The following is a 25,655-nucleotide window of genomic DNA, read 5'->3' on the forward strand; positions in this document are numbered from 1 at the left end:
CTCCCACTGAAAAAGTGGTGAATAACCACACATCTTAGCCTGTAACCCCGGCACCCAGCCTCACTCCACACTCAGTGAGAGGCCTTGTCTCAAGGGAATACAGTGGAGAGCGAGAGCGCAAGGCACCCATCGTCCTCCTCAACCTCCACACAGGCACAGGCAATGAGCACCGCCCACCCCACACACGTACGCACAGAAAACGAATTAATTATTATCTAAAACGATCAGTACCGGAGACTTGGTTAGGTGTGCCCAGTGCTGTATCTTTGCATCTCCTCTGGTTTGGGATCTTGGGCTATTTGGAATTGTGTGTTTATGGCTTCTGTTAAATTTGGAAACTCTCCGGCCCTTATTCCCCTAGACCTGTTTTCTAGCCCCTCCCCTTCCTGAGATGGGGCCTTGTTTATGTTCCACACTGGGTGTTGCCTCACCGCTTGCTGCTCTTGTTTGCAACCAGTTTTTTTCCCTGCTTTTCCCTTAGAAGAGTCGGCGTTGACACACCCCAAGTTTGCTATCATCCCTTCCTGTCGCATCCAACCGACTGCTGTTCCTGTACCACGCAGTTTGTGTTTCACACCTTGTCTTTGGCCGCTTTCTGGCTTTGATTTGGGTCTGTTTTAGACGGTGTCTTCTCTCTTCACAGTCTTGCTTTCCTCCTGGAGTGTGTTTTTAAAAGCTCTTCTACTGTTATCTGTCTCATCGGGCCTGTCATTTCTGGTTGTTTCTATTGATTGATGTTTTTCCTGACTATAGGTTGTGTGTCCTTGTTTTCACCCCTCAGGCTACTTGGATGTCTCAGGAGGCCTTTCTAGTCTGGCTGGTGAGAACAAAATCTTTCTGTCCCTGTGAGAGTTCAGAAGACCAACATCTGTCCTTCGCCAGTGCTCTCCCCATAGACTCAGCATTTACTTACACACACACACACACACACACACACACACACACACACACACACATGCAGCAGTTCTCTGTGGGCACTCCCTAAGAACTTCAGGTCCCCCTCACCCCCCACCCCTACCCCCAGCCTTGGTCAGCCTCCTTCCTTGGCTTTGTCCTTCCTGAGCTGGGAACTGTCTCTTCAGCTCACTGAGTCCCCTGACCTCTGTGGGTTTCCAGGTCTCTCTGGCTGCAGCTAGAAACCTTGGTAGCACACACGGTTGCTCTCCCCCTGCCCCCCAGGAGTGTTCCTTCCAGCATCCTGTGCCCTGCTGTTTCTTCTCCAGCTTTGTAGGCATGCGAGGCAGGGGTATATAGCTCTGATCCTCAAATCTCCATCATGGGCAGAAGGGGGTTTCTATTCCTACAGAGGATGATGTTTGATTGGATCCAGCCTCGTTGCATTCAGCCCTGCATCCTGTGGAGAACCTGACAGTGGCCAGGCATCTGGAAGAGGACCTTAGACTGAACCTCTTCCCCCATTCAGCCATTGGCTGTCACTTCTCTCCAGCAGCCTCATGGTCCGTTACAGAATCTGCCGTCATAGCGGACCTCCCCAGCTGACAGCCAACGGTGTTTGCAGGTGGGATGGGATGGATGTGCCTTAAACGTGTATTCGCATGCAGAAATAAGACCGTGGCCTGGGCCTCTTAAACATTATACTTAGTGGACCCAGGTCAGGTGAGCAGGGTGACTCCAGTCTGAAGGCAACCAACGCGGGGCCAAGGGGCCATGTTTAACTCCTGCCTTTAAGGTTTTTCTCAAAAGCCCCCTCAAAAAGAAACGTTGTAAATTTCAGTTCCAAATATACGCCTGTGCCTCCCTCAGCTCTTTCCAAACCCAACTTTAATGACCACCCGGCTCCTTGCAATTGCTCTCTGGCTCCAAACACAAATTACACCTCATATCATTTACATTAAAATGGAATTGCTGTTCTCTTTTGAACCTCCTTTAAAGGCACAGCCCTGGGTAGCATTGCTGTTAAATGTGTGGAAGGTGGATGCGAAGAGGAGGAAGGGACACTCCTCTGCCTCCATGTTGCCCTTGGGATTGGGAAGCAGCTCGGGTGTCACAGTACTACTCTTTGGGCTGTCAGTCTTTGGAGTTCTTACTTCTGTCCTCATATGACATTGAAGAGTCATAGCGTCCATCTGTAATTCTTCGATATGCCCTTTGGAGACTTAGAGTCCATGTTCCCTTCCCTAAATCTGGCCAGACTTATAACAGCTTCAGCTGATAGAGGGTTGGCCAGGAAGGTGATGTCAGGTGCCTTCTGAGCCTGTCAGCAAAGGCCGTGAAGCTTGTGCTTTGTGTGGGGGGTACGCTCATTCCTGGATCCTGAACTGGTATGCAAGCAGTCCCATCTGCTCTGAAGCTATGCTGGAAGGAGAGCAACACCATGAGGAGAATCTACACACAGACACTCTGGTCAGCAGTTCAAGCCTAGCTTGCTCAGAAACAAGCTCTAGTGCTAAACATGTAAGCAAAGACGCTGCCATGGGCACCATGACTTTTTACTGCGCTGTGTTCAGAGGCAGACAGCGGGAGCATGCGCCTTCCAGAGGCCCTGCTGGCCCCAGCAGAATTGTGGAGCAAATGGTTCCAGGGCCAATTTAGACAAGTGATCTAAGCAGACATGTTGAATGAGGGACACATTTCCTATGGAGTCTATCTGTAAAAGACTCTAAGACTGCCACGAAGCCAGCTTTCTGAATATGGTCCCGGAAGCTGCAGAATAACCCTGCACACAGCAAATATGGTATAAATAGGGTTCAGGCAGCTCCTTAGTTTGCTCTGAGTAAATACAGCAATGGGAGGCAAGACCACTGGGGGAAACCTCTTATTATCCAAATGACCCATCCATTGTTCGCTGTTTCCTCCCACCTTCCTCTTCTGCTGGTCCAGTGCGCACTATCTACAAATTATTCTTTTAGGTCCTAGAGCTTCAAAGATGGATACATATTAATTCTGCTTTCCGCTTACTCCAGACAGATGCTTTGAGTCCTAGAGCTTTGCCAACCCTGGAGCGCTGACCCTCCACAGTTAGCAAATTCCTAGCGCAGCTGCCCTGTGACATCCCTTCCCTATGCAAACCATGCCCACCTTAGTCACCTCCTTTGTGAGCTTCCACACTCCAGGTCACTCTCCACCAGTCCTTATTACCTCAGGACCGGGTGCCGCACAGCTAGGGACAGTTCGCATGCCCAGAGCCTGCTGGCCCCATTCCTACTAGCCAACCCTAGAGCCTGCACTTCCCCTACCTGTCCTGCTGGTGGTGAAGTCTCTTGCCCACAGCTCGCCCATTCTCCCTTTACCTCTTGTATAACCAAAGGCCTCCCCTGGGCTCCTTCTGATAAAATGTCCCCCTCACCCTGACAACTAAGGATGGAAAGCTGTGTTCTCCACTGCAGTGAGCTCCAGATCTGTTGCCTTTCCTACAGCTTGAATGTCTTAGTAACTGTTTTATTTAAGTGTGTGTGTGTGTGTGTGTGTGTGTGTGTGTGTGTGTGTGTACACGCAAACCACCACAGTCAGTTCTCTTCTTCCACCTTGTGGGCTCCAGGAATCAAACTCAGGTTATCAGGCTTGGTAGCCACGGAATAAGAGACCTTATTTTATGAGAATGTGCCATTTCATGAGTGGCTGGGGCAGGCAACTAAAAGCAGCAGGATCGGGAACGTTACACTTCCTACTCTGAACACCAAGGTGTGGTCACGGTGGGAAACAGCCAGGATGCCCCCCCCCCCCCTTCTGCAGATATGGTGTACCTCAATAAAAAAAAACAGAGCACAAAGTAATAGCAATTTTGAGTCCACCCATTAAGGCAACCGTGTCAGCTAAACAAACAAGAGGCAGCCTCAGCTCTCGCACATCGGAGTTGCTGGCGGCTGAGGGCTGACGGAGCTCTGAGATGAGATCTCTATCAGACTGTCTCGCCACCACTGTCATCATCATCCTGACACTCCCCACAAAGGACTCGGATGTGTACCTAAGCAAACACTGATCTCCCATGCTGCTCACTTTCACTCTCTCTTGGCATTTTGAAAAAGACGGGATGAAGAATGGATGTCCTTGACCCAACTTTAGCCTTTAGTTTTTCTTTCAGTCCTTTAGCTTTTAAGTTTTTCTTACAGTATATTGATCTCTCTCTCTCTCTCTCTCTCTCTCTCTCTCTCTCTCTCTCTCTCTCTCCTTCCCTCCCTCCCTCCCTCCCTCTCTCTCTCTGCAGAGTTTCAATCCAGGCTAATCTTGAACTCACTGAAGCTGACCTTGAATTCTTCATCCTTCTGCCTCTGCCTTCAGAATTCTAGAATTAAAGGCCTGAGCCACCACACCCGGCTTATTTGCCAATTCACTTATCAGAATCCAAGGGTTTAGTTGTAACCAACTAAGTCCAGCATGTCAGAGCAGCAGTGTGGCAGCATGCTGCCTTCAGGGAGAACTAACCGTTCAGAGTGGAAGGAAGCAAGGTAAGATTGAAAACATGTTGCCTGTCGGGGCCTTTGCTGATGCTCTTAGCGCTGCCTGCAGAGTGCGCAGAATAAGGGTCTTCATTTCAGGGGTCCTGGAGATCGATCCTTCCTCTTACAGATGAGGCCTCGGTACCTGGCTGCAACCAATAGGTTGGCAAGCTTATTAAGATTTCCATCACCAGCAGTGGCCAGTTGGATGTAACTTCTAAAGCCCAGGCAGTACTGCTCCTGCTGGGCCATCTCCTAGAATCTACTGGGAGGCAAGACTAGTCAGACAAGTAACAGGAGGTTTCTTTGGAGTGGGGGGGAGTGCCATAGAAACCAGAGGTATGTGATCTTGAGAACTTTAAGAAAACATGGCTTTAAGCCGGGCGGTGGTGGCGCACGCACTCGGGAGGCAGAGGCAGGCGGATCTCTGTGAGTTCGAGGCCAGCCTGGTCTACAAGGGCTAATTCCAGGACAGGAACCAAAAAAAGCTATGGAGAAACCCTGTCTCAAAAAATCCAAAAAAAAAAAACACAAAAAAACAAAAAAACACATGGCTTTGATATTCTTTTACTGTGATTTAATCCACTATTACAGAAGAGTCTGCATTTATCAAGGGTCCACTTAATTCACACCCAGGAATGATATAGGTGGAGAACAATTCCTTCCATGTAGAGGACCTTTGATGCTGTGACTTGTGAGACTCTGTAAAGGTGTCCTTGTGTTCTGCCTGCTCCAGTCTGCTCAGTTAAGCCCACAGGGACAACTCAGGTTCTAGCTGTTAGTGTCATCTCAAAAATTATTCTAAATTAGGAACCTCAATGGCTTTATATTCAGTAGCTTTGAAACAATAGAGTAACTCGTGGGCAAACACAGGGAGATGGGGGCTGCTAACTGAATCAGTTACAGGTGAGGAGTCCATTGAGGGGAATGGGGAAAAGTGAGAGGGTGGGGGGGGAGGAAGGAGGGAACAGGAAAAGGAAGATGGAAGACAGGAAAATGGAGGGAAAAGAACAAGTAGAAGTCACCCGAGATGATCTGCAAGCTCAGTGAGTAGGTAGGCTTGGGCTAGCTCCAGCTGCTCTAAGCCCATTTGATTTCAGTGTCCAGGACAAGTCTTGATCTCTAGGTGTGACAGTTGAGAAAAGTTCTCTGGGAACTTCCTGAAGTTAGAAAGCTTAGGGGAAGGGGTAAGAAGGGTGAGTCACAGAGGCTGGTTCCCCTGAACCAGGGAACAAGTGACACCCGGCAGTGAGCAGGTACTGGGCTGGGGGGAGGGGTTCTACTTTATTACTGACCGCCCTCACCTGGGAAGCAGCCCTGTGCTAAGCTCACAGTGGACTTCACAGAGGTGGTATGGAAGCTGAATGGAGCAAGCCAATAGCAGGCAGCTTGCAGATTGTCGACCAGATCCAGAAAGGATCTGGGTAAGCAAAGATGGTGAGGAACAAGTTCCATTTCCAGCTTAGGTCAAGTGGCAAACAGCAAGAAACATTCGCTGAGAAGGCTGCTATGCTTGGTGGCCCTCAGGATCTGCAGTTCATAGCTGCTGCTCCTGCTGCTGCCACTGCCTTGGTGAAGTGGGAACCTGCAAGCGGCTCCAATCCTTCCCCTTGCCCCTGTCCCTCTCCCCAGGCCCATAAAGAGGCTATGTATGGGTAAATCTCCTTGAAGAGAGAATTTTGAAGGCCTGTCCCTTTAAAACTTTTAGATTTTCACCTAATTGTTATTTTTCTATTGTTTCACAGTTCGTTAATGTGTATTTGAGGGTTTCTGTTTCAGGTTATGTCTTCCTGCAAAACGGGGGTTAGTGAACTACAGGACGGAAAAGGAAGAGGGATGGAGGAAAAAGGAAGAGGAGGAAAGGGGAGAAGAAGGGAGAGACAGAAGGAAGAAGGGGGAAACTGGAAACTGTAAGTTACTCAAGAGATGAGCAGAGGAAGGGGTCATCCCGGGTAGCCTGTGTGAATTGGCTCTGATTTTGTGGAGATAAATTTGCTGCATGGTCCACACGTGGTTCCAGTGTCCTGGTCGCCTCTCAGATACCCGCATATGCGACTCTGCTATCCTGAATCGGTGGAGCCAGGGAGGTCTTGCAGGGGTCAGGAGTGACCAGTCCCGGAACTAACACATGGACACAGTCCTGGGTCAGCACTGGCGACAGCAGGCATCAGGATGCCTGGGCGGGCTCCTGTGGGTCGGTCGTTGTAGCTGCTGTAGCTCAGAGGGCTTTAGACTCTCGGGGCCTGAGCCAAACTGCAAGGCTACAGGGTCACTCCTTTGGCGTTTCCCCTGCCCCACCCCGCCCCCGGACCAAAATACATAGAACGTGCTCGGGGCGAAGAAGAAGCGCCATTGCAAGGATGAAGTAACGGTAGTGAGCGAATAAGTCCGGGTTCCAGCCTGCAGATGGCTCCCAAGCTACCGGTCCGGTACAGGCTAGCAACGGAGGGAGCGCCATCCCTTGGTTCCAGAGTCACAACTACCACCAGATGAAATGTATGAAACCCAACTCTTGGAAGCTACGATCCCTACCTGTGTTCTCTGAGCCCAGACCCACTTTTGGCCCCAGGTTTGTAACCCTCCCTAGCGATTCTGCACTCTTGCGAGCCCAGCATCTTCACAACCTTGGCACCTCTTGCGGCTCCTGGGTGCGCTCCTGGGTGCGCTCACACAAGGGTTCCCAATGCGGTGAAGAGCACACGGCACTGGCCTCTCTGGAGCTGCAAAAGAACACTCCGGCCCTAGAGCTGAGATATGGTCAGAAACAGCAGGCTCGGTCCCCTTTCCTAGAGGAGGAAGAACCTTCCCTCTCAAGCAGAATCACTTTGACATAAAGATTCTTCTGGAAGCATTTCTGGTAGTGAAGCCCAACACTGCAAATGGCCTAGTGTCCACGCCCCCCCCCCCCCCCTTATAGGAACTTCCACCTCCATGGCGGATACACTCTCCGTAAACCTCCTTCAAGTTTGGTGCAGGTGCCCGGTGGCCCAACTGCCTGCACCTCAGGACGCCCACTTCCAGGCCAGCGCCCCTCTGAACCACCCTTGGCTGGCAGTCCTGGCTTTGCACAGTAGCGGGGGTCTGGAAAGTGCGAAGGCGATCCCCGGTTTTAAGGGACACCAGCCTTAGAGTACTGCTGCGGGATCCTGGCCCTGGCGCGGGAGAGATGGGAAATGCCGGTCTGTTTTATGCCGAAAGCACATGCCCTGATGAATTTTATCTGGGGCCCTGAAAGGTAAAATTGGGTCTTAAACTCGGAGAAGTTGCAGTTCTCTGGACACTTGCAGAGTCTCAGCCCTGGCCGGCTTGCACGTTGCAAGCGAGGCCATCGGTGAATTCAGTCACCGCGCGCTGGAATTTAGGTCTAGAGCGGTATCTCCATCAAAGATTCCACAGCCGGAGCTCACTGCATTTACCTCATCACCGCCTATGAGGTCAGCCTTATCGGCTGGTTTTAGGATTAGAAAAGGTCTTGGGAGATATCGAACTTGCTGTCACGCCTTCAGAAATTCAAGGCAGGCTCTAGCACCCAACCCCACGGTCTTCAGGTCTTCCGTTGGGATCTTCCCTCTTTCGAAGGTCGCCTCTGCGGAGCCTCCACATGGGGTGGCATACCAGAAATATTTGTGGATCTAACTCCGGGATCTAGTCCCGCCTGCTGTGGTTTCTACAGTGGGGTGTGTCTAAACCATATTGGCTCATTTATTCATTTATTTGGCAGTTCTTGAGTGCCTACTGTGTGCGGTCGCTGGTGTAACAGCAGAAGCACTTGCAGTAGCATCAGGGGGAGACGGTCTCTAGTTCCCAGGCCACAGCCCTTTTAGCCTGAAGTATCAGGATGCGGGAAACGAAGGAGGTCAGTGGATTGCAAGGAAGTCGTTTGGGGACCTAGGATCGTAAAAGCGACTTCTCTCTTGAGTAGAGGAGAACTCCAGAAAAGAATTCTGCGACAGAGTTACTAGCAAGGGAGCTGCAGACTGGGACTGCGGGGAAGCGGTGGCCAGGCAGAGTGGGATGAGGCAAAGAAAGGAAGAGGAAAATCGGATGGTAGAAACCAAGACTGACCTCCTCCAGAGACCCAGAGTGTCAGTTTGGAAAGGGCACTGAGCAGAACCCGACGTCCGGGTAGATCCCACATCGGCCTAAGACAATCTCTGGTAGCCACCCACGTTGGCTGGGACGAGATGACCAAAGTCATAGGTATGTCCCGTCCACAATAGCTTATTGGCCGATCTAGGGACATTGATGGTCCGTGTATCCCTGCGACAGCTGTTACAGTTCAGTTTTCCCTTGTGGGAGTTTGGTGGAGTCTGGTCCCTGGGCGGAGGGCAGCTAGACCATCGGAACAGGGGGCTGGACTTGACTCCCGCGCCACGTGGGGGAGACTGAGGGCCATGCGCACGCTCCCCCGTGGCTCTGCAGCACCTGCACCCGAGCGCTGATCCGCTGATCCGGGACGGGCTCGGGAGGCGGAGAGGAGGATAGGGGCGGGCACCGGGACAGGCCCGGCCCCTCCCTCTCCCTGCCGGCAGGTCGCAGAGGGGACGCCGCGGCGGGGCAGCCGGGAGGGGCCGCGCCGCCCCTGAGAGTCATTGGAGGACCCGGTGGCCCGAAGCTGATAAATAAGGGCCCGGCCCGAGGCTTCGGGCCAAGTTGGACGTCGCGACCTGAGTGAGGGCCAGGTCATCGCCGGCCCCACGAGGCGAAGCCAAGTGTCCCGCGTTCGGCCATGGCCTCGCTACTGGGAACCTATCCGTGGACCGAAGGACTGGAGTGTCCCGCCCTGGAAACCGAGCTGTCGGATGGACTGTCGCCGCCCGCCGTCCCCCGACCTCCAGGGGAAAAGGTTTCGGAGAGCCGGATCCGGCGGCCCATGAATGCCTTCATGGTGTGGGCCAAGGACGAGAGGAAACGCCTGGCGGTGCAGAATCCAGACCTGCACAACGCGGAGCTCAGCAAGATGCTGGGTAAGTGCGCGGGACGCGAAAGTGGTTTGGGGACTGCGCGGATGACAGCGCCGTTCTCAGATGGCGGGGGAGGGGGGCGTCGGAGCAAGGACACCATCGAGTTGCTCACTAGGACCAGGGCGGGTTTCTGGACTGGCTCCTTTTCCGGGACTTGGAGCAGAAACCCGGACCCCAGCGGCGGGCGCGACCAGGCATCGGGTATAGAGGACGGGAACTCGGGTTCAGGGACTCAGCTTAGCCTAGGTGGAACTGGCATTTGCTGGGAGACTGAAGCTGGAGACTCCATCATTTCCCCCACGTTGTATGACTGGGACAAACAGAGACAGTGAGGCATGAATAAGATGATAACGAATATACGTCAATCGAGGCCTTACCGTGAAGAATCCCTCTTTTTAATTATTTAACGGGGCGGGGGGAGGCAGCAACAAAAGACGTCCACCAGAATAGACTCGATTCACTTATCTATCGTAGCGGTATAGATAACTTGAGAAGATCCTTGGAGCAGCTAGGGAGGGAGGGTCTGTAGACCCCATGCCTGCTTCATGTTTGCAGGTATGGCACTGTCCGCAGATAATCCGGACTGGGACCAGACAGGCCAGGGGTGAAATGCTAAAATGGTTCTTAGAAATCCGAGTTTCTGTAGGAGTTTCTTTTCTCTCTAGTACCCGGAGCGGTGTGTGTGTGTGTGTCTATATGTGTCACACGCATGTTATATACGTGTTTGTGTTCGTGTGTATATATGCGCGTGAGCGTGCCACAGTGAGTGTGGGGGGGGGGGTGTCAGAAGACACTTTCAGGTAAGGAGTAGGTGCCTTCTTTCCACCATGTGGGTTTTAGGAATCAAACATTCAAATCTTCAGGCGTGATGGCAAATAAATGCCCTTTTACCTACTGGGCCGCCTCATGGATCTTGAAGTCAACCTCTTTTCAGCTTCACCTTACTTCAAACCTCTTTACCCTTCAACGTGGTTTTTATTTATTTTAACCAATGAAATCCCTTCAAAACATTTTGTGTTTACAGAGGGCACCAGGCTGGCCAGGAGAGACATGCAGGCCCCTGGACCCCACCCGCTGCTGGGTTGAAGCCCTTCCCTTTTCCGTAGGAGCCTGGGCTCTTTCCTCTCTCAGAGTCACACAGAGACGGCTGACTTTCTGCTGGCAAAAGGCCTGGGCCTAGAAAGAGGGCCCAGCTTGCTGGCTGTCTGGAGCCCCTGAAAGCAGTTGGTGAGAATTTTGAGGTTCTAAGCACCACTTGTGGCCAGCTGTGCCTAGTGTGTATTGGTGAACATTGCCTTGGAGGCGCCTTTTTATTGGTGTAACAAGAAATAGACTAATATCTGAAACACTATTTTTCTTTGTCCTGAAAGCTTATATTGTTTTCTTGAGACCCTAAGAGATGTTTTATTTTTTAAAAAAAGAAATGCCAGCGCTTTTCTTATGAATTCCTAATTTCCCCCCTCATCATCCTGTTGATCAATCCTAACCAAGGAAGGAATGGTTCCATTTTTGACCAGGTTTCTGTGGCAGGCCCTGGTGGGAGGAGAGAAGAAGGGTGGGGTGCCTGCAGAAGAATTTAAAATGCCTGTTTTGGGGGGCGAGGGCAGGTACAGATGTGGGCTAATTCTCTCTGGAATAGGGCCCTAGGCTGCAGGAGGGTACAGTTCATCTTGCAGAGGAGACTCTTCCCCCTCTTGGCAGCTCAGCCCGACTAAGGGGAGGGGAAAACAGCAGGCATCCACTGCTGGTGAAATAGAGACACACTGCCTGCTAACATTGGTAGCAGCAGCCATCCCCTATGGTCTTTCTTCCTAAATGATTTCTCCCCTCTCTGGCCTATGAGAGGGGAGGAAGGCCTGGACTGGATAAGAGACTCCCAACTTTTGCTACTATAAACTCTCCCAACTTTAACCTTAGGACCCACCTAGGTAGAGGATGTTTAACAGGTGAAAGGGAAATATTTGGGTATATCATAAATACATTAAGTGAAGTATGTCTAGTGTATTATGAATGAGAAGCTGTATCACAAATTAGACATCTGTTAGGATTTAATAATGGGAATTGTGTTTTATTAATACTATATCACATCTGGGTGCATTTGGAAACGAGAGACATATTTTATATCCAGACGATGGATAGAGTGTGGGGTGTGTCTTCATCCTGGACTTCTTGCAAGAGCTTTGTGGCATTAGCCAAGGGCTGACACCCAGCGTCATCTCCACATCTGGTGCTGGGAACACTCTTCAAGCCGTACTCTAAGTGACAGCTAATTACAACAACTGGCAAATAGTAATAACTCCTGCCTTTGAGCCCTCAGTGCCCTTCCTGATCCATGAAGCCAGCCAGTGGGGAACGAGGGCAGCAACAGGACTGTTGGGGACAAAGGCAGAACATGCATGACCCTGTGCTTAGCCACATCTGGACTGTGACTGATGGCAAGATATGGGCTCTTTCTTTACAGGGCTTCCACAGCCTGATGCCTTGTCGTCTTGACTAGAGGATCTGAACTTCGGGGTGCTTTAGAGTCAAGGGGAAGCATGTGAAATTTGTAGATGCCCACCATGGGAAGGAGCAGTTTAAACAGTCTAGACGTGATTCTTGCAAATCCCCGGAGCAGGGCTGCACAATGCCCACTGAAAGGCGGAAGAGAGATGCCAATGTGGCTTGCAAGGCAGCAGATAGGTAGGGAATGATGAATAGAAAATCAAGCACAAGCAGCATTTTAGCACCAACGGGGTTACACGGAGAGGATGCTCTTAAGAGAGAAAGTCTTGAATTGGAAGCAGCATGTGCTGTAGTAAGGAAGATGGGGACCCAATAGTAAGGAAGATGGGGACCCTATAGTAAGGAAGATGGGGACCCTATAGTAAGGAAGATGGGGACCCTATAGTAAGGAAGATGGGGACCCGATAGTAAGGAAGATGGGGACCCTATAGTAAGGAAGATGGGGACCCGATAGTAAGGAAGATGGGGACCCGATAGTAAGGAAGATGGGGACCCTATAGTAAGGAAGATGGGGACCCTATAGTAAGGAAGATGGGGACCCTATAGTAAGGAAGATGGGGACCCTACAGTAAGGACGATGGGGACCCGATAGTAAGGAAGATGGGGACCCAAGAAAGTTAAGGAGTTTGCTTCTGTGAGGAGCTGTGGCTAAGCAAGTGCTCTGCTATGTCCAAAAGGTCCTAATTCCATGAGAGAAAGTGGTATCATGCGTGTGTGTGTGTGTGTGTGTGTGTGCCTCTGTGTGTGTGTCTCTGTGTGTGTGTGTAAATGTTAGCTTTCAAGCCATACCTATATCTTTACATAGTAGAGTCTATTTGATCTTCAGAGGTGAGGAACAGTTATTTGTGAGCCTTACTGAGATTCTTAAATCAACTTGATGATATAGTTGCCGAGGCTGGGCTACCTCAGTAAAGGCTCTGAGAGTCATAAGTAATCAGCACGGAGTCACTTCCTTAGCAGCAGGGAACTTCCATTAAAATGCACAAATGAAAGGGTCTGACCCTTAAAAAAAGGAAGAACCCCAGCCAGTATTAGGACCCTTAGATTTTTCTTTTTTTCTGTTGCTAATGATTGGGTGAGGTGAGACTCTCGCAGTTTGGAATGGCTGGGCCATCTGGCAGTTTCAGGCAAGCTGGTGGTTTTTAAGCACTTTCTCTGTGAGAAAAGCTAACTTTGTGCAATGCAAACAGGCCGGGATGGTTCCGCCCCTTCTCTCTGTGTGGGATCTAGAAGCAGCTGGTGTCCCTGGAGGCTGTGAGAAGGTTCCTTCGGGTAGAGTAGGGGGACAGAGGTGTTGGCACATGGGACGCTAAGGGCAATGAGGCTGACGCGGGTGTAAAGGCCGAGCCAACCGTTTGGAGTCTGAGTATGCCTTTCTCTGGTTTGTGTGATCAGGAAAGTCGTGGAAGGCGCTGACGCTGTCGCAAAAGAGGCCCTACGTGGATGAGGCAGAGCGTTTGCGCCTACAGCACATGCAGGATTATCCCAACTACAAGTACCGACCCCGCAGAAAGAAACAAGGCAAGCGCCTCTGCAAGCGTGTGGACCCTGGCTTCCTCCTGAGCTCCCTCTCTCGTGACCAGAATGCACTGCCTGAGAAAAACGGCGTTGGCAGGGGTACACTGGGGGAGAAGGAGGACAGGGGTGAGTACTCCCCAGGCACTGCCTTGCCCGGACTACACAGCTGTTACCACGAAGGTGCAGCTGGTGCCCCTGGCAGTGTGGACACATATCCTTATGGGCTACCCACACCCCCAGAGATGTCGCCCCTGGACGCGCTGGAGCCTGAGCAGACCTTCTTCTCATCCTCATGTCAGGAGGAACATGGCCACCCCCATCGTCTCCCCCACCTACCAGGGCCCCCTTACTCGCCAGAGTTCACTCCTAATCCCCTCCACTGCAGCCACCCACTAGGTTCTTTGGCTCTTGGCCAGTCCCCAGGGGTTTCTATGATGTCCTCTGTTCCTGGCTGCCCCCCATCTCCAGCCTACTACTCCCCTGCCACCTACCACCCTCTTCATCCCAACCTCCAGGCCCACCTGGGCCAGCTCTCCCCACCTCCTGAGCACCCTGGCTTCGACACCCTGGATCAACTAAGCCAGGTGGAACTTCTGGGGGACATGGATCGCAATGAGTTTGATCAGTATTTGAACACTCCTGGCCACCCCGATTCTGCTGCAGGGGCTGGGACCCTGACTGGGCACGGCCCACTCTCCCAGGGGACCACAACAGGCCCCACGGAGACCAGTCTCATATCCGTTCTGGCTGATGCCACAGCCACATACTACAACAGCTACAGCGTGTCATAGAGCCAGGGGCATGGAGCCTGGCCCAGCCCTGCCGTCCTCTCCTCGGTCTGAAGCACTGAACAGAGCAGAAACTGTAATGTCACCATCCCATGGTGGCAGGAGGTCAGAAAGCCAGGATCCAGCGCCCCCTCTGTCCCTTCAAATGTGTTTTGTTGGCTTCACCCCGGAAGCACAGCCTCGAGGAGCTAACGCAGTGGGACTTCCTGGCCACTGGGGCCATCAGTGTAGCTGACGGTGGGAAGTCCAGTGCATTGGAGTTCCTGCCTCTAATCTGTGGTGCTCCCAGTGAGAAGGACTCTGGGTCTGGGGTCCATCTCAGTTCAGGCTCTATCTGGCAAAACCCCATTCTGGCTTGACTAGCCTTAACTGTTCTCTCCTGTAAAGTGAGGAGGGTTGGCCTCTGCTCTATGGATTCCTGAGTTATGGTCCTCTCAAGGACAAGGAGAGTGTGAGCCCAGGAATGGGCAGACTCATGGGGACTTCATGTGTACTGCCCAAGGGTCCAGGTTTTCTGCTTTCCTGTTCCCTGATCCCCAGTCATCCTAGAATTCCAAAGGAACTCCTCCAGTTGAGAAAAACACTTACCCTGGGGTGGACAAGAAGGCTCGGGATGGCTCCGTGGGTGAAAGTGCCGGCTGCCAAGCGTGATGATCAACAGTCTGTCCCCAGAACATACATGGTGGAAGGGGAGAACCGACTCCTAAAGTGTACTTGGACCTCTGTGTGCATGCCCCAACATATGTGTTCTTGAGCATGCTCACATACATTCTCACAAATACTAAACATAATTTTTTAAAAAAAAGAAAACATACACCCCAGTTCAGGAAATTAATGAGTATTCTCAGCTGTATCACTGAAAGAAAAATCAGATTCAAAGTGGTTGTTGTTTTGTTTTTCTCATGAGACAAGGTTTCTCTGTGTAGCCTTGGCTGTCTTGGAATTCACTTTGTAGACCAGGCTGGCCTCAAACTCAAAGCTTGCCTCTGCCTCCTGAGTGCTGGAATTAAAGGCGAGTGCCACCATACCCAGACTTGAAGTTTTGTTTTGTTATTGTTGTTTGTTTGCTTGCTTTTTTTTTGTTTCGTTTTTAATATATACTTTAGATGCTTTAGATGCATTTTTTTATTTTTGTTACATACACCCCGGGAGACTACAGTGTGAGAGAGATGCCCTTATGCAGGCACGTCCCCCGGGTGTGTAGCCTGATTTAGAGTCTTCTCAACTGTAGCAGTGTCTCACCACCTCCCTGCTGAGTGACCCAAAGAGCTAGGAAGCTAAAAACACTGTTAACAAAGCAGCAGCAGCAGGCTGTGCTGATTTCTCTAGCAAACCCGCTACACGGCCCTATCTATAGATGCAAAGGAGACTCCCTTCCGCCTGTCTGCTGCTCCTCACACTTTCCTGGAGGTTTTTCTTTTCCTCTCTGTTACTCCCCCTCTACTCCAAACTGGCCTCCAATCCGAAGGGCCCCTGATTTGAAATCCCAGGCATGATTCCCCTGGCCATGAGGGAAACTCAGTTCTTGCTCTTCAAATGGATGTATCTGAACAGTTCCCCTGCCCCACCATCCTTTGGCAGTCCCAAACAAACACACTGTGACATCCAAAGATGTTCCCCAGCTCTGATCCCACCCCGGACATTTCCATCCCCTAAGCCTCCTTTGAAGGAACACACCTAACACTGAGCTAATGGACTCTTGTCTGTCCTTGAACACGTGTGTATTATTACCTTTATGGAATGTGTTTTATATTCTGCTGTTTATCTCCGTCTTATACTTTGTATTGTTGACGGATTCCCCCCTCCCAGAAGTCTTATTATAAAATCGCTTATAAGATATACTTAATCTTTATGTTATTACTGTATATACCATGTGGTGATACATAGTGAATGGCTGATGATATGATCGACTGGTGCCCAGTCTCAGTGTGTATTAATAATCTTGTAAAGCAGTATCACAGACATTAAGCTACTCTGTTCTATTTTTCAAGAAAACTACATATGCATGGAACAGTTATGAATATTGATTTGTCAAAAATGTTTAATTTAAATAAATGTTTTTGTACCTTGACTATTCAATCCCTTGAAATAGTTTTGAAAAAAAAAGTTTTTATGTTAAATATAGATACTGCGTCCAGTGCTATCTGCAATATTGTTCAAGTTGTTGTCTGCATCAAGTGTTTTAGTTTAGGGAGTTTTTGTGTATAGGGTTTTTTAATTTTTATGGATCATGCCAAAAAGATAAACTCCAGTTCCACACGTTGGGAATGGCGATGCCGTTCTCTTTGGCAGTGGAAAAGGAAAGACACCGCAGCCCACGTGAACAGTTTTCCCATGCCTGTGCAGAGGACTAGGAGAAACCACAGGCTGCCTGAGCACAGGCAGATTTCCACCTTACCCGCCCGCCACCTGAGCGTATGGTGGTAGGCAGTGGTCCTCTGGACGGGACAGCAGGCTGTGGGGGAGGCAGATGAACAGTCTGGGAATCGGGGCACTCCAGGGTACACCCCAGTCAAAAAATAGCACTGCTCAGTCCCCATGTAGGGTCTCCCACTGACCTCTCTCTGTGGAGAGAAGTGATTTGTTCAAGTCAAAGGCAGCCATGCACCTTCCCATGCCTGCAGGGGCCAAGGATTGGGGCCTTGGGAGGTCCCACTTGGGCCTCTCCCCATTCTTCCGTGTTGATTATAACCTACAGTCGTTATTTTAATAGCACTTCATAGATGTAGAGAGCACTGCGGGAGGTTTCGGAGCTGTTTCTCATCCACAGTTTCAGGTGTGGCTCATCATTCCCACCCCCATTACACAGTGAGGAACACTAAGGTCCAGAGTGGGAGATGGCGTGGGGCTCTCCACCCTCCTTGGGTGTTGGCTTCAACACCCACGAGACACATTTGTTGGCAGCATTTGTGGCTAGGGTCTTAGTGCTACTCTCCGGTTTTGATTTTGGTTTTTGAGATTCAGTCTCAGACTGACCCGGAACTCTCTATGTAGCCCAAATTATCCTTGAACCTGTGGAAATTCTTCTTCTTTAGCCTCCTTGGTTTTGCTTTCTGTGCTACACTGGGACATATCAATGGCTCCTCAATCCATGGGCATCTCAGTCCAGAGAAGAAGAAAGAAGTGCTGGGGCCTGGCTATGACGACACCCAAAGCCATGTTGTTCTCTGCTTTGTCATTGCACCTGGCCCATGGGAGTAGACGGGGCTATGCTGAGGGAGTATCACTGGCTACACTGAGCTCTGGACTCTGGCAGTATTTGGTCAACACATGCCCCTTGGCACTGCCAACTGGGGATGTATCACTGTAGAGCACAGTATGGGTCTTGAGATGCAAGAAGCAGTCAGGACAGTACTCAACTCCCAGTGGGACAGCCTGGAAAACGGGGTCTCTGTGAGTGCCAGTTACCTGTATACCACCTGCCTGTGGTACCCAGGGCATGTGATTGATGTCATATCTCATGGAAAGACAATACATGGTGACAGGTTGTTTTTCTAAAATGCTATTGTCCCTAGGTCACTTTTGCCTTAAAAATCTTTGTTCCTGTTCCTTAAGCAGTGAGCACCAAAGGAGAGTCACCTTGTGGCTGAGGAGCCCGTATTCCAGTTCTCACTTGTGTATGTTCAGGGAAGTCTCCATTTTTACAAATAGTTTTCATTTTCTTTCCTTTAAGAGATACTCTCCCCCGACTACATCTCCTGCCAACTATACAAGCTTCAGGCCTGTGATACCTGCTCAGCCCCAGTGTGAGCTCCCCCATGACTGATGCTCGTCTTCCCAGAAGTTTCTCTCTTAGCTTCTCCCTTCCTCCAGTGCATCCTGCTGTTCTTCTCTAAGAACATTCTTCTTTCCCATTTACCCATGTTTAACCATGCCAGTACCTGCCCTGGGGACCCTCACGTCATCCCGTCTAGTGATACCTCACACAGTGTCCAAGTAGCAGGTCCTTATTCTCCCATGAACCCTGGAAGCTACAGTGACTGGGCAGCAGTGGATTCAACCGAACTGTGCATCCTCCAGTGCCAGACACAGAGTAGGTTTGAGAATCCTACTTGGGTTGAGTAGTGATGGAAGACCCCATCTTTCCAGGTCCATTCTACTCGGAACCATAATCCTAGAGCCTGTGGATATGTGCCCGTCAGGTACATGTGGCTGAGGAGGTTGGCTTGCATCCGCTGCAGTGGAGGCTGGAGAAACAGGCTGGAGATGGGGCATAAGCCTCCTTCTTTGAATAAATAATGTTTCTGCGCTCTTCCCAGAGAAAAGGGAGGAATAAGGGGAAAAGGAGACACACACCCTGTTTGATTTGCTTCTGTGTTGCTATGATGGAACATTGACCAAAACCAACCGGGGTACAGGGGGAGGGTTTATTTGGATTATACTTCCATATTGCAGTCCATCAGAGCAGGAACCTGGAGGCAGGAACTGAAGCAGAAGCCATGGAGGAGGGCCGTTTCTTGGATAGCTCCCCAGGACTTGCTTAGTTTGCTTTCTTCATATCCCCCAGGACCACCCACAATAGGCTTGGCTTTCCCAAATCAATTACTAACCAAGAAAACACCTACAGGCAATTCCTTACTGAAGTTACCTCAACCCAGGTAATTCTAGTTTGTGTCTAGTTGACAAAAAGTAGCTAATACAGCATCTATCTATCTATCTATCTATCTATCTATCTATCTATCTATCTATCTATCTATCTATCTGTCTATCATCTATATACTATCTTCTATCTTTCGATCTATCTATCTATCTATCTATCTATCTATCTATCATCTATCTATCATCTGTCAATCGTCTATCTACCTATCATCTATCTACCTACCTACCTACCTATCTATCACCTATCATGTATCTATCTATCTATCTATCTATCTATCTATCTATCTATCTATCTATCTTTTCTGTCTTTCTTTTCCCATTTCTCTCTTCCTTCATGTCTTCCTTCTTTCTTTATTTCCTGCATTCTCTCATCTGTGCACACACACCTATTCATCCAACCTCCTGTCTGCCTATCATCTATCTTTGAATTCTAAATATAGACAGTCTTTGCAGCAAACCTATGAAAATGATATCATAAGGAAAAGAAAAGGTTACCTCCTACCCAAAACTTAGAACCATGACTAGTTGTTTTATATAAATATTAATCTTGATTTTTAAAAAACTTTGGTTTCTATATATTTAATATGTCTTTTATGAGAAATATTTTATTCTTTAATGTTATACGTCTCCCATGTAATTAGACTTAGTTTTGTTTTTTCTGCAAGAACCGTTTTCTTCCTGATGGCTATGAACATCGATGGTCCCAGACGGGGCTCATCATCCACCCATTGTGTAGCTAGGGATACTGACACTGAGGCAGGAGGGCAGAGAATTACAAGTTTGTCACCATTCTGGACTACATAGGGAGACTTTATGTGAAGGAAGAAAGAAGGAGAGAAGGAGAGGGAAATAAAGAAGCAGAAGAAAAATAGAAAAAGAAGAGGGGAAAGCCATAGAAAAATTGATAAAGAAAATTACCCGTTTGCTGTAATTACTTCCCTTATGGCCATTTTTGGGTGTGGCATCTCCTGTTCATTCCGCAGTTCACATAGTAGTGTGTGCTACGATTGTGACTGCGTGTGGACACACAGCCCTCTAGGTAACTAAGTTACTCCCTCAAATACCCCGTGGTATGAGTTAGCCGACGGCATTGTCTTTATATTGACCTTCTCTGTGGCTACACAGAACTTCAGTGAAATGACATCATAGCTTACACATCTTACTTGGCCACCCCATCACTCTCCCATAATTGGATTGCTCAACCTGTTGATACTGTAGCCAGATAGCATTTACAAAGGTAATCTCCAGAGCCTTAAACACTCACAAAAAGAATTTATAATACTGGGCTGCATTTGTAGCTACACTCACTAGCATGTGATGTAAGCTGGACATCATCTTCAGTTCTGGATTATGTCTCTAGGTACAAAGAAGCTGAGACCCTCCTGTGGACCCCACAAGGAAGAGCAGATCCTATGGGAAGAATGAAAACTCCTAATGGCCTTTCATCACTTACTTTGTGTGACCAAGCTCTTGGGACCTCCCTTTTCAGGTGCCGCGGGCATTCCACAGATTCCCTGTGTGCTCGCCGGGCTGTCCACCTCCTGGCAGCACCTGTATTCCTTTCTCAAACCCCACCGTGGAGGACACACTCTGTCCTGACTCATGGTGCAGCCGGCAGTCTGAGATGAGTGCAAACAGCTTTGAGCTTGACCCTTAGCCTCAGCTTGCCACTGGCAGGTACAGCTGGCACTGGAGACCCAAGGCTGCATGGCTACATCTGTACCACCTGCTTTCCCAGGAGAGTCTGTCTGGAGGAAGTAGGTGGAGACAGGGGTAGGGCTGAGCACTCTAAAAATGCCTGCCCCTGCTCGCAGCTGGGGGTATGAATTCAGACACTGGGAGGCTTCAGCAAGCCAGTGTGTTTGGAACTTCGGAGATTAGTCAGTGATTGCTATGTCTTTCCAGGCCCGGACACTGTACGAGCTTGAGAACTTCGGGTCATGTGTTTGGTGACTGTCAATATGGGACTTGTTGGAGGAAAAGTATTCCTATAGTATCATCAAGGGACTCCTAGGGGTTCTCTACTAGGCTCCCTGTTTGGGCCAGTGAGTCCTTTCTTAGCCCATCCTCCTTGTTCATGGAGGGCTACCTCTTTGCCTTTCTTGGCAGCTGGGTTTTTTATTCCATTTCAGAATCCGTCAGAAAGGGGACTTTATTTCCCCTCTGTAAACTAGTTGAGCAATTCCACAGTAAGGAATTGTCCTGTCTGCTTCCCTAAACCTCCCCTGACTCAGCCTGACTGTGTTTGCCCAGCATCCCTGAAGGACATTTATGTATCCCCGTCTAGGCCAGGCAATCTCCTCCGAAAGCCATCTTTTTGGGAATCACATTCTGAAACTGGGATAGGGAACTGTGGCATTCCTTTAGACCATCCATATTCTATGGATCTGGGGGTGGAAGGGAAGAAACAACCTTATACGAGAAAGAAAAGGAAAGGAAAGGAAAGGAAAGGAAAGGAAAGGAAAGGAAAGGAAAGGAAAGGAAAGGAAAGGAAAGGAAAGGAAAGGAAAGGAAAGGAAAGGAAAAAAGGAGAGTAGGCTCTCCCTAGTGGTCGAGAGACTCTACTCTGTGGATGTTACTGGAATGTGCCAGAAGGGTGTTGGTGTAATCATTCCTCAGAGGTTCATGCTATTGGATCAAATGGTGGGTCCCTCATTCCTACTCACTGTCCTTTCATAGAAACAGTGTCCCCTATCCGTCCAAGAGGTAAAGAAATGGACAACCTAAAAGCATAGCACACATGTGTCCCAGAAAGTTCTGGCTTCCAATATGTGCAAGGTCTTTGCAGCCTTCAGAGTCCCCAAGAAGGCTGGCTATCGTATTTTAGAGGTGATGAGATCTGCATGGTAAGACTGTGACTTCTACGTCACAAGGTCATCTGAAGGGCAGGAGTCCAATGAAGTCCAGTTTCCATTGTCTCTTCACCTGTTGGCTCTTATCACAGGAACTGGGAGACTCCTACAGTTCCTCCATCAGAACTCAGAAAGCCAAAGGACTTTCTGTCTGTTTATTCATTTCTTGGAAAGACAGGGATACCACCCCCATCACCCCACTCTCTCTGGGTGCTGGCAAGGCCAGAGAAGATATGTAATATACTTAATTGTGCTGGAGAGAACAGAGCAGAGGTGACCCATCCCTACTGTCACCTCTTCAGGCATTCTAACTCAGAGCACAGATGTCCCTTGGTATGTATGGGGGACTCCTGTGGCTTCTTAAGTCCCCTGTGTTCAGGCCCCATACATAAAATGGTAGGCAGTTAGCCTGAGTACACCCGCCAGCAGACTTTACATCAGATGACTTATGACACCTGACAAAAAGCTCTACTGTGCAACCTCTCTCTATTCCAGTCCTTGGAGAAGAATGAATAATGACGGGGAACAACGCCTGCCCGGGCTCAGTGCGGACAGACTGTTCTGGGGAGAGATGCACGCTCCATACCAGCATTGCTTCTGGGAGTTCTTTCAGTGCAAGCAACTGAGTCAGCAATATGGCCCACTTGATTACCAAAGCCTGACTGATTGCACTTTCAAAGGAAGGAATACAGGGCTTGCAACTAGGAAACTCTCATCCCAGCGCTGAACGCTTGGTGGGGAAACAGCCCCTGGTTGAACAGGAGGCATCATTGTTATCTTTCATGCCCAGGCTTGATGACGGGGTCCAGTGAGATAAAGATTCAGCTGAGGGTAGGCAGCTGAGGGGTAGATGTGGAGAAGAGGGCAAGGGGGTGGGGAAAGATCTCTAGGTTCCCTCAACCCAGTGTCTCCAGCACAGGGCTCTAGGACACCATCTTTGCAAGAATCCCTGCCTCAGCAGGTAGCAGTGGCAGTATCTCAGGTGGACTACTGGCAAGAAGGGGCCCAAGGCAGGTGAGAGGAGGTGGGGCTGTGGCTCGCATGTCTTCAGGAGATTCTGGTAAGGTTTCTTTCTGTGCCACTCGAACCCTGCTTGGGACTGGGATGAAGCTCAGAGGAGCTACACAGGACACTCAGCACTCAAAGAAATCCAAGCACACAGACAACAGGCAGCACACAGAATACACACAGCACCAGCACAGAATGCACACACACATTGCATGCAGCATACACACAGCATACATTACCACATAGCAAATGTATGTGTGTATACACACAGCCTGCAAAACACACACACACACACAACACATAGAAAGAAGTGCATAGTCTGTGCACATAGCAAACATACACAGTGCACAGACAGCATGCAGCACGCACACAAAACCTATGCATATGTACATGCACATAGCATGCATGCACGTGCACACATGCACACACACAGAGAGCACACACACACAGCACTTAGGCAAGCCTCTGCTATGCTGGAGAGCAGCTTGAAGGGTTACGCCGGCAGGAGAAGCCAATGAACAGTGGCTGCTGAGCTTTTCCTGCCCTGAGAGCTGCTGTGACCAGGGGTGGGAGGAAGTGACCAGAGCCCAGTGTTTCCTGTCTGATAAGGCAGTCTCTCCCTGTAGAGCCTGGCCACCACCTTCAGGCCAGCTGCCACGGCTGCCACCAAGAGAGCCCTGCCCAAGGAAGGGCCTCTGAGGAGGAAAATCTCTTCTCCAGATTAGCAGAGGTCTATGCCTTCCTCCCTGTCCGCCTGAGTGTCCCCAGCAGTCACAGGAAATGCAGGGCTCTATACACCCAGGGGTCCCGCCTAGGGGCTCCGCCTGTCTCAGGGCCCCACCCAGAGAGCAGAAAGTTTGCCCTGAGCCAACTGTTTTCAGGATGGCAGAGCTTCCATTAGCAGAAGTTGATCAGACCCACTTCTGGAATTTGGTTTTCGGAAACTCCTCAGATTACTCAGTTAACCAGGAATCTGCCTCCTCCCAACTTCCTAGTTGGTCATCTCCAAGGAACATTCCAGGAGGAAGGGGCTGTGGGCTCTGGATGTAGGTTTATACCCCAACTCTCACTGACAGCTCCATGGGGCTAGTCTTGTCTTCCTTTAAGCTGCCTTTTATTCTTGGAAAGCAAAGCCACTGGGATCTAGGGGCTAATCCCTCTCTAGGCTTGGGAACTGGGCACCTTCAGGAGCAGCAATCATGCTCGTTCACTGTCCAGCATACCCTGGGGAAGAGCTGGCAGGTGAGTGGCTGGAGGAGGTGTCTTTGGTTTCCAGTGCCCTCTCTGGCTGACCCCAGCTCCTCTTCCTATAGGAAAACTATCTCTGGTTCCTCCTCCTGCTAACCTGCCCTGGTGCCAGATTCTGCTATGTGGAGGTACAGTGGCCGAGCATAGGCTGTAAAGAAAGGGCTCGCTGCTCAGAGCTCTGCTGAGAGTGAATGAGGGATGACCTGGTCCTGTGAGGGCTGTGGTCCTCATGCTGACAGACCCCAGCTCCCAGATGGATCTTCCTGTCACACCTCCCTTCCTCAGCCCCATCCCTGGCTAGGGCATCTCCCCCTTAAAGTGGGTGGTTCTCCCCAACCCCTTATATTCTGGCCAGTCCTCTTCTGGCTCAGGGTTGACTCCTCCTAACAAAGGTTTGCAAAAGAATTGGGGAGATGGCTGAGTGGGAAAAACATGAAGACCAGCGTTCGTGTACCGGAACCCATGTGCCAAGCTGCGGGTGGTGGTACAGCCTTGGAATCTTAGTTCTTGGGAAGCAGAGGTAGGAGGATTTCTGGGACTCACTAAGTCGCCACCCTAAACTACTCATTGAGTTCTGGGATGGTAAATGATCCGATCTAAAACCAAACAGTGGCTGGATGTAACGACACACACACACCCTTAGTCCCAGAACTCTGAAGGCAGAGACAGGCAGATCTCTGTGAGTTCCAGGCCTGGTCTGCAAAGGGAGATCCTGTCTAAAAAAATGAAAACAAAACCAGAAAAAAAGGAGATGATACCTGAAGAATTACGCCTGAGGTCGTCCTCTGTCCTCCTTTTGCATGCTTTCCTCCACACATGTACACCTCCACATATGAACACACAAGTGTGTGTGCACGCATGCGCATGCACACACCACACACAAGACTTTCTTACTGCCCTGAGCAGGTGTATGATGCATGATGAATAAAAACTCAGAGAGAGAGAAATTGGGGTTCAACCTGAAGATACGAGAAACAAAACAGCCAGCCACTGGTTTGTACCTCGACCTCAGTCCGAAATGGCAATCTGCCTCCAGGAATCTCAGAATGAGACTGTGTGTTGAGAACTGTTTCCTCCCATCTTATACTCCTCTTTAGAGCTGGGATTTAAAAGCATGCTTCACTGTGATTAAAGGCATGTACTGCCTGGTTTCTATGGCAACTAGTGTGGCTACTGGGATTAAAGGTGCCTGTCATTGTGGCTACCGGGATTAAAGGTGTGTGTTACCATTACCTGGTCTGTAAGGCTAGCCAGTGGGGCTGGTTTACTCTCAGATCTTCAGGCAGGCTTTATTTATTAAAATACAATTGCAATGCCACTACAGGTGTGTTCAGGCTTGTACACACATGTACACCTCCACATATGAACACAAATGCAAGTGTGCATGCATGCACACCATTTGTAAGGCTTTCTTACCACCCTGAACAGGTGTGCTCAGGCTAGTACACACATGTGCACTCCACATATGAACACACATGCGTGAGTGTGTGCGTGCCCATGCGCACACACCCACACACCATTCACAAGGCTTTCTTATTGCTCTGATCAGGTGTACTCAGGCTTGCTGGGGACACATTTACATCCACTGGGCAGATGGTCTTAGGCCCATGTGAGGGGTTGAGCATGAGCTGACGCTGCCTATTCTAAGTACTGGACCTTGTCACACTTGCTGGTTCCCTTAATCAACCCAGTCACCCTGACCCAGGCATAAGTGTACCCTGCCCAGATGGGGAAGCTGACATTGAGGTTTGTGAAAGCCACCTGGCTGGATAGCAG

At 49.9% G+C, this 25,655-nt stretch overlaps 1 protein-coding gene across 1 annotated transcript; it reads left to right on the plus strand.

Annotated features, from left to right (window-relative positions):
• Positions 1–8,937: 8,937 nt before the first annotated feature.
• On the plus strand, positions 8,938–16,243 carry Sox7 (SRY-box transcription factor 7). Its single transcript, XM_075949560.1, has 2 exons — positions 8,938–9,364; positions 13,262–16,243. The coding sequence occupies exons 1-2, from the start codon at positions 9,127–9,129 to the stop codon at positions 14,173–14,175; spliced, it is 1,152 nt and encodes a 383-aa protein (XP_075805675.1). The 5' UTR covers positions 8,938–9,126; the 3' UTR covers positions 14,176–16,243.
• The last annotated feature ends 9,412 nt before the right edge of the window (positions 16,244–25,655 follow it).

Source organism: Microtus pennsylvanicus, chromosome 15 (assembly GCF_037038515.1).
Source record: "Microtus pennsylvanicus isolate mMicPen1 chromosome 15, mMicPen1.hap1, whole genome shotgun sequence".
Classification (NCBI taxonomy): Eukaryota; Metazoa; Chordata; class Mammalia; order Rodentia; family Cricetidae; genus Microtus; species Microtus pennsylvanicus.